The 18,476-nt window shown below is 39.7% G+C and overlaps 2 protein-coding genes across 2 annotated transcripts; one reads left to right on the top strand and one right to left on the bottom strand.

The window, feature by feature from the left end:
• Positions 1 to 10,183: 10,183 nt before the first annotated feature.
• LOC133713587 (late embryogenesis abundant protein At1g64065-like) lies at positions 10,184 to 10,980 on the bottom strand. Its single transcript, XM_062139622.1, has one exon. The coding sequence runs from the start codon at positions 10,894 to 10,896 to the stop codon at positions 10,261 to 10,263; it is 636 nt and encodes a 211-aa protein (XP_061995606.1). The 5' UTR covers positions 10,897 to 10,980; the 3' UTR covers positions 10,184 to 10,260.
• Positions 10,981 to 15,317: 4,337 nt separating this feature from the next.
• On the top strand, positions 15,318 to 16,290 carry LOC133718387 (late embryogenesis abundant protein At1g64065-like). Its single transcript, XM_062145220.1, has one exon. The coding sequence runs from the start codon at positions 15,442 to 15,444 to the stop codon at positions 16,105 to 16,107; it is 666 nt and encodes a 221-aa protein (XP_062001204.1). The 5' UTR covers positions 15,318 to 15,441; the 3' UTR covers positions 16,108 to 16,290.
• The last annotated feature ends 2,186 nt before the right edge of the window (positions 16,291 to 18,476 follow it).

Raw genomic sequence — 18,476 nt, forward strand, 5'->3', positions numbered from 1 at the left:
TAGCTACTATATGCTGCTTTAACAACGTACAACCCACATGAATCTCATATGGGTAATTAGTTTCTTTTTTTCACACAACAATGATATAACATCAATCAAACTATTGATGAAATCTGTAACTTGTTACCCAATGAGTGTCTTAAGTTAAAAGATGCTCCAAGTGTTCTTAAACACGGATTTATTCTAAATCCTAAAGCCTATATCCTAAGAGCTTGCTTAAACCTTTTTTTTTTTTTTTTGACTTTGTCAAGGGGAACCCAAAGGCTTCTTAGGCCCAAGATAAACCCCTTCGGCGCATGTGAAATACTCCAACTGTGCATTGCAACACAGTACCTGGCCACTTTAACAGCTTCGAGGTTCGAACCTAAGTTGGGGAGCACACCCAAGTAGGTAAGAACCACTAGACCACTTGCAGTGATTGAGCTTGCTTAAACCTTAACACGTACTAGAGATCGAACGGCTCCGTCTTTTTCTTTATTTTTTGAAAAAGTGAGAGTTTCCATTTTAGGCCGCACCGATTTAAATTAAGTGATAATGTTTTCACGCTAATCAAAAGGTGTTGCTTAAGAGGAAGTCCATATGTATTAATGATCTATATATATAAAGCAAAGCCTTCCTGTATTTGCAAGACATTGGTATGTCGATCGGGTTAGCTGGCTTCTATACCTTGCTTGCTCGTCACCTCAAGCATCATCACAAAGTTCTTGCTTCATGAACACAAGTGAAGAGTAGTGATAATAAGCAAAAATGATGTAGTCTAGCTACGACCTTGGCCTTTCACCCTTTTACCATCAGCTTGTAGCTAAGAATCATCATTAAGTAGTTTTTTTTTTTGATAAGAAAATCATCATTAAGTAGTTGAAGTCACCCTTTCATTCTAACCTACTCCAAGAATCTCTCATGATTCTCTAGAAAAGCCACCCAGTATATATTACAAAATAGGAACACAAATTAACCGGCAGAGTACATATTGTATATATAATCTATTGGCATTGGATATTGCTGACACTTGGGTCTACCAAGTCAACGAAGAAGGTGAAGTTGATTTTTGCATACCTGTTCTTCTTGATCAAGCTCCTCACGAGGAAGACCTTGCCCCTTAACTTAGAGAGTGTTTGAACTCAAAATAAATATTTTTTCCCGACCAAGGGGGACTCGAGAGAAACCGGGCCAATATCCGTGGCCCAAACTATTTATTTTCGACAAGTTCGGAATATATTATTTAGAGGCTAAATAAAGCCTACTTGGAGATCAAGCAATCTCGAAGCAAATCTGAATATTCCTTGATTTATTATTAATTATCAAATATCTGATAATTAAATAAGTGATTTGCTGGATTACCAAGTATTTGCAAGAGGGAAGATGGCAGCATGTAGGAGTAGAGTACGTGACCTAGCCATGCAAGGAATCATGGATTCCCATATTTGCAATCAAGCTATTATGGTGGACATGGAACAATTCAGGAAGGATTCAATTATCCTCCATTGTCCTATATACAAGTAATCAAGAGCCCATGCAATTAAGGTGGATGGACGTGCAACATATGGAAGGAATCAACCACCCTTGATTGTGGTCACCAAGGAATACATATCATATATATAATTGCTTTGACATGGTGGGTTAATTAAGGAAGGGATATAATGGACATATGTGAAGCATGGTGCAAGAATCAAAGTTACACATGTTCTGCTCGCGGAGGTCAACAAAGAAGACTTGCCCAATACAAAGAAGGTATATATATACAAGCATCAAAGCCATGAGTCCTCGCGAAGATTTAATTACATATATGACGTGTGTATCCTGCAGTTCGTATTCAAGAGGCAATTAATGTTGCCTAGCTAGAATATTGCTACGTACGTCACAGAGGCAATCTCTTATTGCCCACGATAGATATCAAAACTATTAAGAGTTTTGATTTGATTCAAGGCCAATAACTGTGGCCTAAAATATAGTATTTCATTCCTATTTGGAAGGAGAAGCTGCAGAGCCTATATATGAGGCTAAAGACGACACAACAAAGGACAACATCTCTCTCATATCAATCAATCCTAGCGATTACAAAGCCTCCCCGGAGCAAACCTTCAACCTTGTTGAAACTCGGTGACCGTGCGCCAGTCCTAGTCTCTCCAAGAGCCGACTGTCAGCATCACCAGACCAACCCGGCGACCGCACTTCCAGTCCCAGTCTCCCAGCGAGCCGACTGCGAGCGCAACCGCCACCGTTACTACCAGCGAAGCAAGGGTAACGCCCTCGCAACCCAGCGAAGCTAAAGTCACGCTTTAGCGCAACCCGTGCTTTCTCCAAACTTCCCAGTGATTGCTCTGCTTAGTCTACAATACTAAGTATCGATTCGGTGAACGCAAGAGACCACAACCAAAGTCCTTATCCGTAAGGCAAAAGTCCTTTTCCGAAAGGCTAGAGAAGAACCCTGTGACGAGGTTGGTGCTCTCCTCGTCCACAGCGCTTGAAGAAGAAGTCAGGTCAAGGGACTACCCCAACGACTGCACCCCGCGGTGCTGGCACGCCTGCGCAATCACTCGCTCAAAAGAGACAGTTTGCAAGCCAACTGATTTTTGGAGCCAAACATTTTGGCACGCCCAGTGGGACATACTAAAGTCTTTTTGTGTTTGCCATCATTGGGATGCTAGGAGAAAATCTTTACCATAAGAAACTCCTAAAGTGACAAGATGGCCAATGTTGCCACCACTGAAAAAACTGACTTTGATGATGAGCTCGCGTCTCTCCCCATCCCAAAAGATGCAAGCATAGAAGATCTATTGGCCATCATGAAGATTAACAATGATATATTTTTGAAAAGGTGGAAAAGATTATACGCGGGGTTCTCGTTCTTGCCCAAGGAAGGTTCCAGCTTGGTTACCCAAGTCGGTTCACAGCAAGACGAATTGAAAAGTCAAGGAGCTGCAAGCGAGGGTGGTGTTGCTGAGATTGAATTGCCTATAGGAGGCGATCAATCTAAAGACAAAAACCTCCATCTCGACGAACCCATTGCAGAAGAAGAAACCAGTTTGCTCACTGGCGAATCACAGCCTTACACAGAGGCTGTACATGGAGAAGATGGCCCACAAGAGTGTTCTTCTGACATGAAAGTTGTCTCTGAACAAATATCTAATTTCTCCACTGATCAAGCCAAATATGTGGCTACTGATCAGATGCATGGGGGGCAAGATGCAGACCACGTTGATTCCCATGATCAACATAAGCAAGTTCATGTTCAAATTAATTATGATTCGGCTGCTGGACGCCACCTTGATCAAGAAATTGATCATAATCATGGTCAAGAACATGACCCACTCAATTATGACCATGCAGGGGATCAATTAAAGCATGGCCCACCTTGCAATCATCAATTTTGCCTTGGCCATGCTACTGGACGTCATGGTAAAGATGGCCACAATCATGGCCAACTTAATTATCAATTAAGTTGTGGTCTTGGGAAGCCAATTTGTGGCTTTATTAATCAATTCTACTTCAATTTCTTCATCAGTGCTTCAAGGCCAAGCGGTGGCTTTGATATATGTGGAGGATACATCTGCAACCCACCTTGCAAGAATGGCCAGAATAATTATTCTAGTGGCCAATTTGTCCTTCGCGACTGCAAATTTGAGTATCATCAATACAAGTTAACTCTTGTTTACAATTATCAAGCTTCAAATTTCTGGCAAGAGAAATTTATTTATGATACTAAACAGTCCATAGAGGCGTCTCAATATGATGCCTGGAAAGAAAATAGAGGCAAACAAATATTTGATATGCCTATTTTTGCAGAGGAGATCAATTCACCTCTCTTTGGTGATTATAAATTTGATCTCAACATGGAACCAATCTATGATGAGTATGATGATAATTATAATTTAATTATTGGTTCCAAAAATCATATACACCAGTTCAAATTCCTTGAACAAGTGGTCAAATACAATAGCCAATCTGTGGCTTATTCTGAAGACACCATGTTCTATGACATGGTAGTTGGCGACAAACCCGATCTTGGGACACCGTCATCTCCAAAAGTGCAATTGAAGATCTCGCTTCGTCAACCAACAAAGATACTCGGGGGGCAATATTACTCCTCCTACGAGCCAAATTTCTTCCAATTTTTTGACGCGAAGTATCTTTGTTGCTTTCCTGCAAGCTCTCACAAGAGAGATTTTCGTGCCATAAATTCCTTTGCGTCGGAATTTAGAGTAAGGCATAGATGGCCTCCCCCGTGGCCTTCTAGAGGTTAGCCAAACGCACTGATGCTAGTTTCTTTATTTGCTTCTAATTTTTAGTTTGCATCTTTCTTTTAGTTATCTTAACAAAAAAACAAAAAAAAAAAAACAAAAAAAAATATACAAAAAGAGTTTCAAGTTTGTGCATCACGGAGGATGCAAAAATTGTGTTCTTGCCTAACAGTGGCTTGAACTTTCTGATATAGTTAGAGGCCATCAGTTTTGGCCTGGACACATATATATATGAGGCATATTATATGCCTAATATGGTATCAGCAATATTTTTTGCCAGTAGTTGTGGCTAAAATGGAGGGCGGAGAATTGTTTCTTAAGCCAGCAAAGTGGCTTTAATTACAGGGCCTCGCGAAGAATGGTTCGCGAAGGATTGATATATGTACACCCACTATTCACATATAATTAAGAAGGAGAGCTGCAGGTTATTCGCGGAGGATCATTCGCGAACACAAGCATTCCTTTCGCATGGGGGGCAATCTGTGAGGCAGACTCACGTGGCCATAGCTTAGCCTGCCAGCATGTTTTCTTCAAGTCGTGATATGTGCCACCATGCATTATTAAGAGTCATGCATGGCCAATTACTAGGAGCAAGTTAAATATGAAAACATATTTAATATGATGGTGGCATTAAATCTTTGCTTACGGACATAGAGCCAGCATAGTGGCTTAATTAATTAATCATGAACCCATGCGGTTTTTTAGTTGTTGCGAGCAAGTGTGGTGTGGACATTTACTATGGTGCATGCACTTCGCGAAGCGATGGAAAGCGAGTGGCCGCGAAGCGAGGAACACTTCGCGAGCGCTTTTCTGGCGAGCGCTGATCACGGGAAGCGAATGCTCGCGAGGAACATTTTTCGCGAAGGCTTTTCTCGCGACCAATCATCACAAGAAGCAGAGCTCGCTGAATACATTTGGCCTAAGCCTCGTTATCGAGGTTCGATCCGGCGAAGCACTTTACAGGCTATGCACACTCTGTGGCGAAGGAGATCTAAAGGCTAGCGAGTGGCCTTATGGAGGATATGCTAACCACAGTGGCAGACAATCGAGAAGATGGTTGTTTTTATCCCGTCGGCGAGAAGAGCAGACAATCGAGTTCCAGGGGACTCCAGATCCAAACCCAATTACTCCCCACTGACGCTGCGAGGAATCAAGCACAATCTCCAGGAAGTAATTTTTGTTTCATTGTTTGTACACTGTCTGGTGGTAAATTAATCTCCTGTGGGTTATTCAGTTGAGCCTTAGTCAAAAATCTGAGAATCTGAAATATGCACACAAGGTGTTTGATGGAATGCCTGAAAGAAATTCAGTTTCATGGGCTTTATGATTGCGGGCTATGCGATGCAGCGCCTGGCTAGAGACGCATTGGAGAGATCTAGTTGATGAAAATCTAGGATGCAGCACTTGTTTTCAATGCAGTTACGCAGGGCAGCAGGTAATTGCTTCTTCTCACATAGGCAGAGTTCTAAGTTGCAGCGGTGATTGGTATGGAGCAATAGTTAGTTACCGTAGGCCAACCCATGTGGCTTTTGAGGTTTATTTGCTCATTGAGGGATTCTTGTTCAGCGTTCTACTGTTATCAGATGCATAGAAAAGTATATTCTCCATGTGCTTTAATGTTGGTTCGGAGCAAGTACATCGCAGTTGCATCAATTCTTGTGGCCTAAGCATGAAATCATGTGATTTCTCCATTTTCTTTGGGAAGAGGCCGGAGTTATATGGCTCAGTGTATCTAAATCCAAGTTTGGAGTTCTTAGATTCCAACATGGTTGTTGATAAAGCCTGCTTAGGAAAGATATACATACCAAGTAGCCTAACAGGAGGTTATTTTACGACAAGAAAAGTTTAGCGGCAGGAAGCAACAACGGTCAATTCAGACGCATAGTTCGTCAAAAATTACAGGGGGTTGAAACTCTGCTTCAGTAAAGTACTGTTGTTACTGCGAATATAAGAAACAAGTATGGCCAGACCGGATGATAGCTCGATTTAGTCGCTGCATATGCTGGTCTTGATTATTCATGGTTGATGGCCTTAGCATTGCATGATTAAAATATATGTCTCCTAACACTGGTGGGGGGCATAGCTGGTTGCCTCCATGCTGTATGAGATTGTGATTCATCCACATGACATGAATGTGGTCTCCAATATTCAAGGCCAACACATGTGGCCTTTTTGTCATATCCAAGTTTCAAAGCTGTTAGAGATGCAAGTTTTCAAGGCAAGCATGTATTATTTTCTTCACAACCCTGAGAAGAAATTAAGTGGAGTTCCTACACACTTGGTAGCTCGTCTCATAAGCCTATTATGCCTACACCAATGTTGGGCTCAAAGTTGTGGATATTGTGGTCAAAACAGAAGCACAAAAGATGAGTATCTAAGGCCAGTATCTGTGGCCTCTATTTTTAGACATAACGTATTTCGCGAAGACCAATTCGTGGCTTTGCAGGAGTTCAAATGTAAAGGCAGGAGTTTGACGTTTTGATATGCAAAAACGTTCGCGAAGAACTTTCATCAAGCTCACTCAGATTTCGTCCTCACCAAGATCTTCCTTGAGAAGATTTCTATCTTCCTTGAGGGGATTTTCTCCTTACTAGGATCCTCCTTAAGGAGATTTTCGCAAGCTGATAGTCACCAAATCTTCGCGAGGTCTTGCATTTGTTCGCGAGCTCAAGGCAAATATCAGAGAAACCTTCGCGAGGAATGTGTGTTCGCGAAGCACATTTAAATCAAGCTTACTGAGATTTATCTTCAAGAACATTTGCTCCTCACTTAGATCTTCCTTGAGAAGATTTCTATCTTCCTCGAGAAGATTTCTCCTTATTGGGATCTTCCTTGAGGGGATTTCCTCCTCAAGAAGATTTCTCTTCAAAGAAGTTTTGGAGAAGAAATCATCTAAGGCCAACACCTGTGGCTTTTAAGTTTTTATCAAAGTTTTACTTTGTCAAGTGGAGAATCTACTTTGCCAATATTCTTGCTCAAGACTTATGCAGTATTTTAAGCTCTTTAAGGCCAATTCCAGTGGCCTAAAAATAAAAGTGTTCCATCCAAGTTGATGATACTTTCTGGAGCAATTCGAAGATTTATGGCGAGTACATCATCTACGAATGCTTGTCTATAAAAGTTTTCTCATTGTTCGTCTTAGACATCGACATTCATATTTCATGGCTTATTTAGAGGCCTATACTTAATCAATCAAGTGATTTCAAGTTTGCTTATCAATTAAGCCAATGCAAGTGGCTTTAGAGCGATGTTATTGCAAGACTAGTGATGACTCAAGACCTCTTCAGTCAAGACGGGGAACTTTGACTTCGAGGTTTGGGGGGCAATGTTTGAACTCAAAATAAATATTTTTTCCCGACCAAGGGGGACTCGAGAGAAACCGGGCCAATATCCGTGGCCCAAGCTATTTATTTTCGACAAGTTCGGAATATATTATTTAGAGGCTAAATAAGGCCTACTTGGAGATCAAGCAATCTCAAAGCAAATCTGAATATTCCTTGATTTATTATTAATTATCAAATATCTGATAATTAAATAAGTGATTTGCTGGATTACCAAGTATTTGCAAGAGGGAAGATGGCAGCATGTAGGAGTAGAGTACGTGACCTAGCCATGCAAGGAATCATGGATTCCCATATTTGCAATCAAGCTATTATGGTGGACATGGAACAATTCAGGAAGGATTCAATTATCCTCCATTGTCCTATATACAAGTAATCAAGAGCCCATGCAATTAAGGTGGATGGACGTGCAACATATGGAAGGAATCAACCACCCTTGATTGTGGTCACCAAGGAATACATATCATATATATAATTGCTTTGACATGGTGGGTTAATTAAGGAAGGGATATAATGGACATATGTGAAGCATGGTGCAAGAATCAAAGTTACACATGTTCTGCTCGCGGAGGTCAACAAAGAAGACTTGCCCAATACAAAGAAGGTATATATATACAAGCATCAAAGCCATGAGTCCTCGCGAAGATTTAATTACATATATGACGTGTGTATCCTGCAGTTCGTATTCAAGAGGCAATTAATGTTGCCTAGCTAGAATATTGCTACGTACGTCACAGAGGCAATCTCTTATTGCCCACGATAGATATCAAAACTATTAAGAGTTTTGATTTGATTCAAGGCCAATAACTGTGGCCTAAAATATAGTATTTCATTCCTATTTGGAAGGAGAAGCTGCAGAGCCTATATATGAGGCTAAAGACGACACAACAAAGGACAACATCTCTCTCATATCAATCAATCCTAGCGATTACAAAGCCTCCCCGGAGCAAACCTTCAACCTTGTTGAAACTCGGTGACCGTGCGCCAGTCCTAGTCTCTCCAAGAGCCGACTGTCAGCATCACCAGACCAACCCGGCGACCGCACTTCCAGTCCCAGTCTCCCAGCGAGCCGACTGCGAGCGCAACCGCCACCGTTACTACCAGCGAAGCAAGGGTAACGCCCTCGCAACCCAGCGAAGCTAAAGTCACGCTTTAGCGCAACCCGTGCTTTCTCCAAACTTCCCAGTGATTGCTCTGCTTAGTCTACAATACTAAGTATCGATTCGGTGAACGCAAGAGACCACAACCAAAGTCCTTATCCGTAAGGCAAAAGTCCTTTTCCGAAAGGCTAGAGAAGAACCCTGTGACGAGGTTGGTGCTCTCATCGTCCACAGCGCTTGAAGAAGAAGTCAGGTCAAGGGACTACCCCAACGACTGCACCCCGCGGTGCTGGCACGCCTGCGCAATCACTCGCTCAAAAGAGACAGTTTGCAAGCCAACTGGTTTTGGAGCCAAACAGAGAGTTAGAGTACGCTCTAAGCCCCGCAACCCCTGAAGTTATCTGACAAGGGACCTTCAAATGGAGGGCTGTGAGGTTCGTCATCACCGTCACGGTCGTGTTCTTAGTTGCACTAGAAGGAGCTATTGCCGCCGGCACCTTAACATCGCCGACTTGCAGGGTGCCCATATAACTAGTGAACGCAATGGAGCTATTTTCGAATTTGTAGCGTCCGAAATTAGGTTTCTTATTGAGAGACACCGCGGCGTTGAACTTCATGCTAATAGCGAGAATAGCGCGCTGTGTGGACAGTACCGACGTATTCGATCCTGAAGTTGCCAATACGGAACTATGGGGACTTGACATGCAGGAGAGTGATGACCAAGACAAGTGTTGTTATGACTATGATCAGGAAAGCTGCAAAAACAGCGACGTATGCAACACATTTTATATATGCGTTTCTTTCCCTCAGCTGCCATATAGGTATATGCGCATATACCTATATGGCAGTATGCTCTGCTTAATTTCAAGAAATGCTCAAGTTAGTTAAGGTAGTATGTGGTGGCGTGAACTGTGAAGTGAAGATTCAAATGAACTATAGGCTATATAAATCACCTACATCAATAGTTAATTTGTACATTGCTGTTGGTCGATCATATTCATATATATTATATGTTATCTAACCATTTTGTTTAATATTTGCCTGGTTAGCTACATTTTTTGTAACATAAATTAAATAACACGTTCTTCCGTCATGAAATGATTCTGCAAGAACTGAATTATAGAACAAAAGTTAGATAAAAATAAAGAGAAGGGACATGAAAGTCACTCCTCTAACAAAAAGAGAATGACACAGAGCCGAACAAGAACAAAAAACATAGGAAAATCAAAGAAGTTCTGAAAAGATGTCATCGTTCTATATAGTCAGTGGTTTGACTTTCTTTTGTGCAAACAAATAAGGTTAGACTTTTAATTTTTCTAGCTATGACGTCTTAGTGCAATATATTGTGCAAAAGATATTACCATTGACTCTTGATGCTTTTTATTATCTAATCGTCTCTTCTGTCATATTCGAACCCAATTTTTATAGAACATATCAGATTCAGATGATATAGATAAGACTCATAAGAGTATACAAAAACAAGCTGATTTGCTTTATTTATTTCACAAATCACACAAATAAATGAATATATATATATATATATCCAATTATCTCAAGTACTAACCCGCAAATGATAGTCTAATTGCATTTGATATCGTGGACCTGTTTAGTTGTCAAATTAACGATCATGGTGCATTTCATCTCAGCTGACTTCTTCTTCTTGATCATGTTCATCAAGTACACCTTCCCGTTTATCTTCGAGTACGTGCTAAGCGTCATAGACCCTGAACTTATATCACTGGCCAAGTTCGAATTAATGGTAGTCACAGCCCCGGACACGATCGTCTTCCTGGTCGCTTTAGTCCTAGCCGTTTCCTGAGGAACAACAGCATCGCCAACTTGGGTGCCCTTATAAATAAAGCTAATGGAGGTCTGATCATACTTGTACCGCCCGAAATTAGGGTTCTTGACAGAAACTTCAGCAATGAACCTCATAGTAAGCGAGGGATTGGACGTGGTGTTGAGTTCCTCAACCGTGATGGCTTGGATACGGAACTTGGGGCTCTTGACACGCATGACAGTGAGTGCCAAAACAGTTATGACTATGATCTGGAACACAGCGAAAACCACGATGTAGATTAGACATTTGATGCGCTTCTTTCTGCGTAGCTCATCATCGGAATGAGCTCTCGAAGATTTTGCATCGCTTCTGGCCATGGCTTGCCCATTAGCGTATGGTGCGAAAGGGTAAGCCTCTTGTTTCTTCTCTGCCATTTTTGCTTTGGCTTACAATCTTCAAAATTTTGAAATGATTGAGTGAGATTAGGCATATGAAGTGGAGATTCAGATGAGATATAGCATATATTATCAGACTTTAGCCGGCGACATATATTAATATTTCATAAGGTGGTCAAAACTCAAAAGTTAGACCTTCCATATTTAAAGAAATGTTAAGCGAATCCTTGGGGTTAATTAAAGCTGCTTAAGCACTCCATATCAGACAATTTCAAACACGGTAGGGGGAATTGGTTTTACATATTGAAGCTTCGATCTCTAATAGAATGGGCAATGTCTTTGTGAGAAACGCAGGACTAGGTTTTGGTGACATTATTTAACTTGACACAGAAGCAAAGTCATGATTTGAAAGAATATGTCACCGGACTTGTTCATTTGTTTCTTTTTCTATTGTTCCCATCTGTACTTAAGGATTACACTTCTTCCAGCTTCCCCTGTTTAATTGAATGTCTTCAGTAGGAGAAGACATGCATGTTCATCAATTGTTTCTTTTTCTCCTGACGCAGTTAGTGCATCTATTTTTATTTTGGCAAGTTTGAAAGTACTAATTCTTAAGAAAATTCATTCCACTTCTTAAAGTGTTATTGCGTTGTAAATTTTCGGAACTTTCTTGAATTCTATCCACAAAAAACTATCTCAGTTTGAACAACTACAATACTACATCCAGTTTTGCAATGACTGATCAAGAATTTTGAGAATAATTGCTAAAAAGTAAGAACAACTATGTTTGTGAACTATTATTATCTAAATTAGAAATATAATGAAAGTACTATTTCTAATTTTTATCTAGAAAAAGTGAGTTCAAACATAAGCCTTTACCGAGATTTAATTAGAGAAAATGCTCCTAGCTAGACCAGACCAAACATAGTTAGCAAAAATGAAAGAAATAATAATAATAATAATAATGTTGAACTAGCCAACAAATTTGAAAGAAGTATAACCCAGATGCGACCCAACCTAGATTTTCTTGATGTGGCCAACACCAAATTTCCACATTGAAGGTTGTTAGAGCAAGTCCACTGGTTTGCTCTTGACTGGTCATAGTCAAGACAAATCTGATGTGGTGACCTTGAGATGGATTTTGCTACTTCCACCGGTGGTTTTTTGACTGGGCAAAACCCACCCCTTCTTGACTACAGCCAAGAAAATAGTCAAGTCCATGACTATTTCCATGACCGACCAAGCCCAGATGCCAGCTAGGCCCAGGCCTGATCGTGGCTGACGTGATGAGGAGCTCAGCAATGCTCGACGTGCCTTGGGAGGGAGTGGAGGACTGGGCATCGACGCGTGGCGCCGCAACGGACAGAAAGTGGAGCCAGACGCTTGTCGCGTAGCGACAGAGATAGGGGGTCGGCATGCCACGTGGATTCTTCCCGTTGGTGGGTTTTGAATTCTGGGCCTAACGGTCAAGCAATCCCAGCCCTTCATTTCAATCATATTTGCAATCCTACGGCTTACAATTAACATGTATATATATATATATATATATATATATATATATATATATATATATATATATATATATATATATTTGTAACGTTAAGAAACGGTAACAAAGTAAATTTTAAAAAATTCTAAACAAGAACTACCATTTATTTTACATCTCACACCCAAAAAATTATCTTTCATAGTAACCCAATTTTGTGCTTCCTCCTCTTCATATAGCTCTCATCTTCCAAATTTATTTATATCCAATATGGCTGAAGAAAGGGGAAACACAGGTCCAGTGGCCGGACAAGAGGGAGATCAAAGTGAAGATGATAATATCCAAGACAAAAGGAGATGGACGGATGAGGAAGATGTTCAATTGTGCAAGTCTTGGAAAATTGTTGGCCAAGAACCGGCTGTGGGCACAAATCAGAAAAAAAACGACTTATGGAGGCGTGTGAGGCGACACTTTGTCGCAAATTGGCCCCAGAGCCGATCAGCTTCCTCTTTGCAAGGAAGGTGGAAAATTTTGAAGGTTGAACTCTATGAGTGGCATTGTGCATTAAGGCAAGCGAAAAATTGGTACAAGAGCGGTTCGAATGCGGTTGATGAGGTATGTATTTGTTGATAAATCATTTAATTTGTTGATACATTATAGTAAAATATTACATGATAAATAATGTAGTAATTATAATATCGTTTTAATTGTAGTAATTGTTTTTTGTTACAATTAAGATAATTAGTTGATAAATAATGATGTAATTACAACGATGTTTATATTTGTACTAATTGATTTTTATTGTAAAACGGGATAGATACTTTTTTATTAAAATTATGACCTTTATATTTGTTGATAAATCTTATTGATACATTATAGTAAAATATGTCTTGATAAATAATGTAGTAATTATAATATCGTTTAAATTGTAGTAATTGTTTTTCGTTATAATTAAAATATGTCTTCATTAAAATTATGACCTTTATAATAGATGACCATTCATAATAGGGTTTATATTTGTAGTAATTGTATTTTTTTTATTGTTTTTTATTTATTTCGTAGCGAGATGAAGCACATAAATTGTGGCATGCCGGGATGAAGAGAAAAAATGGGAAGGCAAAAAAACACAATTTTCAGGGTTTTGCTAGTTACGTTGTTGTGGAGGGCTTTGCACAATTTAAAGACATCCCTAGTCATACATCCGGAGGAACATGAAATGGAGGAAATCAACATACGCCTACACAACCAATTCCTGGAAATTCTCCCATCAACTTGGACATGGATGTAGATGAGGTAATTGCAGGTGAAACCGCAAATCCCAATGTGAGGCCTCAAGGAAGGAAGGCTGCCAAAGAAGCAATACGGAAAGGAAAGAAGGCAGCGCAAGATCAAAGTCCTTTGTCAAGCACACTCGAGAGTATAGCGAACAACCAAATAGAGGCAACCGCGGGCAAGAAAAAACTCGATGATGAATTCGCTCGAAGTCTCCAAGAGGAAGAGAAAAGAGCATGTATCCTCTTGCAAATCGAAATGCGAAAAGAGCAACTCCTATTTAAAGAGAGGGCAGATCGAATTAAAGAGAGGGAAGAGCGTATTATGGAGATTGATACAAGTAAAATGACGCCAAATAAAAAGCGTTATTGGTCAAGAAAACAAAAGAAGATAGCGGAGAAAGAAGATCTTGACGAGCAGCCGCCACCTTCTATGGGTGGATACTATCCACAACCCAATTTTGGTGGTGCATTTCCACAACCAAATTTTGGTAGTGCATACCCACAACCTCCTTTCCCCGGTGCATACCCATAACCACCTTACCCCGGTGCCTAGCTACCCACAACCACCTTGCTCCGATGGATTCCCACAACCTCCCTTAACCGGTGGATTCCCACCACCTCCCTTCACCGGTGGATTCCCACAACCCCCTTACCCCGGTGCATACTATCCACAACCACCTTACCCCGGGGGATATCTTACACAACCACAATTTTCACCTTTCTCTACGGGTGATTCCACCAACCCTAACCCTAATGATGACCCTTCAAACGCAAATTGGATTTCTTGAGAGGATGAGGATTATGATTATGATTTGAATAATTAGGTGATTATGCATGTTGTTAATTGTATTGTACTTATTCCTAGTTTTTCATTTATGTAAGCATAAATTTTATGAAATAAAAGTTGTGTTTGAAAATTCCTCTTATTAAAGCACACACCCTATATTCAAAATAGTAAATTGCATAAATCTCAATTATTATCATCTATTTATATCAAATATATTCTAATTTAATAGTTTTTTTTTTTTAAATAATGAACAGTGAATCATAAGTGAACAGTAAAGATTAACAGTTAAAACACTAAATGAACAGTGGAAATGAATAGTTAAAATTGATGAACAGTGAAAGATGACCAGTTTGACCGGTCAAGAAAAACAACGGGTGGAAACCCATGTCCAGTGGCAGTGAACAGTCTCTTGACTGGTCGAATTCTTGACTTCTCGACCTTGACATTTCTTGACTACGGGTGAACTTGCTCTTAAGGGTTATCATATGACTTGTACATCCGTACAAATATGGAGAATATGTTGTTGAATAAGACAACGTACAGAACGTACATGAGCTACGTGGCTGCTTATCTTTTCAAACCCTCGATCTATCAAGTTTTTCCATCTACTTAATTAGATGACCCATTCGTCAAATTTAGCTGCTTCGATCTCTCAGCTAATTGCGATGCTTCCTTGTAGCGAACTTAAATTGTCAAATCAATAGACTTTTTCTATTTGGCATTGATAGACATTTCGATACTAATTTCATTACAGAAGGTTCCATTGTATCATTAATTCCAAATATATGAGTTGTCACCATCTTCATAGACCACACAAGTCAATGTTCAACCCACAGCCGCCTTCCCCCGTTTGGAATAAGTACCCAGCAGAGAATAACTAGCTTAGGCTTGTTGAAATTGAACTACTTTTCAAAATAAGTGCATTGATCCCTATATATCTATATATACTTGCTTGCTCCACCACCATTCCATCGATCACTCACAGCACTTGAAAAGCCAGAAATTCAAAACACACTTCATTTGTTAAAGAAGCTAAAATGGCAGAGAATAATAAGGAAGCAACATCTCCCTATCCGTTGATGCCCTCCGCCCCCAGCTACATGAGGAGCGATCAGGAAGCCGCGGCGTCCGCTCCGCCTAGCGCGGAGGAGCTTCGTCACAAGAAGCGCATGAGGTGCCTTCTCTACGTAGCTATCTTCGCCGTGTTCCAAGTCGTAGTGATAACAGTGTTTGCACTCACCGTGATGAAAATCAAGAGCCCCAAATTCCGGGTCCGGAAGGCGTCGATCACTGACTTTGAAGTCGGCAACGCCACGAGTCCGTCGTTTGATTTGGAAATGGACGTTCATTTTGGGGTGAAGAACACCAACTTTGGTCACTTCGAGTATGAAGATGGAATAGTTGTGTTTTCGCACAGAGGTGTGAGAATTGGACAGGCCAATGTGGAGGAGGCACGTGTCAGGGCAAGATCGACTAGGAAGGTGGACGTTTCATCGGTGGACTTGACTTCGAAAGGTTTGCCGGCAAACTCACGGTTGGGGAGTGATATTAGTACGGGGATTATTCCGATTACGACGTCCTCAAAGTTAGATGGGAAGATTCATCTGATGAAGGTGATCAAGAAGAAGAAGTCTGCTCAGATGAATTGCACCATGGAAGTTGTTCTTGCCACAAAGTCTGTTCAAAATGTCGTATGCAAGTGAAGTGATTCATCATTTTTTATATTTTTCTTTTTTGAATATTTGATTTTTGGATTTGTTTATTTCTTTTGTGAGCTATATATTACATATGGAACATCTTGTTACAATTTACAAATGCTGTGTACGAGTGTTATATGTATATGACAGTTTCATTTTCCTCATAATTTATTTGGAATATAAGTAACAGTTTCATTTTCCTAATAATTTGGTCTTTGGGCCGAGCTTAGATATTTAATGGGCTAAGACGAAAAGATTGGATGTATTGCAGTCTTTGATACATAGAGGCCCAAAAGTGATCACCATCATGGTCCGAAGCTCTCTAATTTGGGCCTATATTGAAGAAGACTCGTTACAATGCTTGGTGTTCTCCTAGGGTCCTAACGGTGACCATATCAAAAAAGTCCTGGTGACCTAAGAATTTGTGATCAATTACGATTGATTCTGAATTTAACGATGAGATAAGTTAGACAACTCATGAACATTTTTAATTTTTTAAACTTTTCAGACTTTTAGTTGTTATTCTCCACCAACATAATTGAACATTGACTACGGACTTTTGGTCACAAAATGGACTAACAAAACACGGCAAATTGTGACATTATGGAGGTTGAAGCTAACTTATTCATTAAACATCCACAAAACTTGGATGATGATTGGAAATGATCCAATGAACTGAACCAATAGATTCGAATTCCAATTGTAATGTTTCCTCAGAATGTTGTTTTCCCCAAACAGAAAACTCACATTGGAAAATGACCTCACATGTAATGTGCCAAAGACATGCATCATGATGCAATTGACATTAATTAGATCCTTATATTAATCACCAGCAGACACAGTATATAGCTTTCAGAAGAGGAAGGAAACAGAGCAAATCTATGGGTCCTCGGTTGAAAATAAGGTGTCGGGTCTTTGTTTGTTTAGTGTTTCTTGGAGGTGCATTGCATTCGCCTTAATTCAAATTCGTTTCAATGTGAAAGCTTTGGACCTTGTATTCTTATTGTTTGATGAACTGGTGCAATGAACAGAAATCTTGGCTCAACTACTGTTCTCAATGTTGATTTGGGACTTGGGAGTAAGTATTGTACATCTTAAAAGAGCAGTTCATGAGTCATTCGAATGGCTTCATCCTAGTATCTTGGTTCGAAGAAAATGAACACCCTTCAGCTATCTGAAGAGTCAATGGCACGAGAATTGGAGGTTGGGTGGTAGTAGAGCATTTGTGTGGTGTTTAAGTCAGGGTGGTTTTTGAGTTTTTATTGAATAGTTATGGACCATAATTTAACCTGTTTAAGTAATCGTAACAATACTATACATTCATCGTAAATGTAGACTAAGTTAAATACATGTTTTTCGTTCATTGCTAAAACATTTCTCATTACTTAACACAAGAAATGTAATTAATAAATTCTAACTTAATACATCAAAGATATTTATCGTAATATCCTATGTAAGATTCTAAGTTGAAATTTTATGTATTGCCGCGAACAATTAAAACATCCGTTCAATCCATGCAAAAGTTATATAACGATAAAAGTCAAGAATTTGTTAGGAATTATGTTTTGTAGTCTAAGAGTATTAAATAATAATGTACACTGCACAACTAAGTCAACAAAAAACTGAGTCCCTATGTTTGCTATCTTTTATCTTAATTTTCGTATGTTATTCACATGTTCATCAAATATGCGTAGAAGTTGGTTGACCCAGGGGCGGATCTAGGTAGTGGCTTGGGCGGGCTGGAGCCCGTCTGAGATTTTTAGGCTTAAAAAAAAAATTAGATTATACTTTAATTGATATTTAATTGACGTGGGTTTAAATGTTTAATTGATGTGGGTAAGTGGGTTTAATTGATTTCAAAACTTATCAAGGTCGATCAGTGGGTCTTCTTTCTGCTGTGCAATTGTTGTTGGTTTAATTGATTTCAATAGTTATCATTTTATCAATTGTTGTGCTATCTCAGTATCTCGGCCAGGAGCTTGGCCTCATTCGAATGCCGAGTAATCAGTTCAAGTTTATAGAGTTAACTTTGTAGATTGGGCTTGGGTTTATTTGCTAGCTATTTCGTCCTATCCATGACTTTATATTCAGAACAAACTTTTGGGTTGAAAAAAAAAAAAACCATATATATGATGTATATTTTTTGTTTATATGTATGTTTGTTTAACGAAGTCCACCCGAACTCTCAAATTATCGAAGTCAAACTCCTCTCTGGCTCTCCCATTCTCTCTGTCCATCACAAATTCTCATTCTTCTTCTTCACAAAAAGGCCTAAATTACGAACTAAATTCATTCTTTGAACACTTGAACTCTCAGGTTCTCATCTCCCCACTCTTGCATTTGCACACCTGTGCATAATTGTACTAAAAAAAAAA

This window comes from Rosa rugosa, chromosome 6, assembly GCF_958449725.1.
Source record: "Rosa rugosa chromosome 6, drRosRugo1.1, whole genome shotgun sequence".
NCBI classification, from domain to species: Eukaryota; Viridiplantae; Streptophyta; class Magnoliopsida; order Rosales; family Rosaceae; genus Rosa; species Rosa rugosa.

Coding starts and splice junctions, on each gene's coding strand:
- LOC133718387 (XM_062145220.1), top strand. CDS start 15,442: ATGGCAGAGAATAATAAGGAAGCAACATCTCCCTATCCGTTGATGCCC.
- LOC133713587 (XM_062139622.1), bottom strand. CDS start 10,896: ATGGCAGAGAAGAAACAAGAGGCTTACCCTTTCGCACCATACGCTAAT.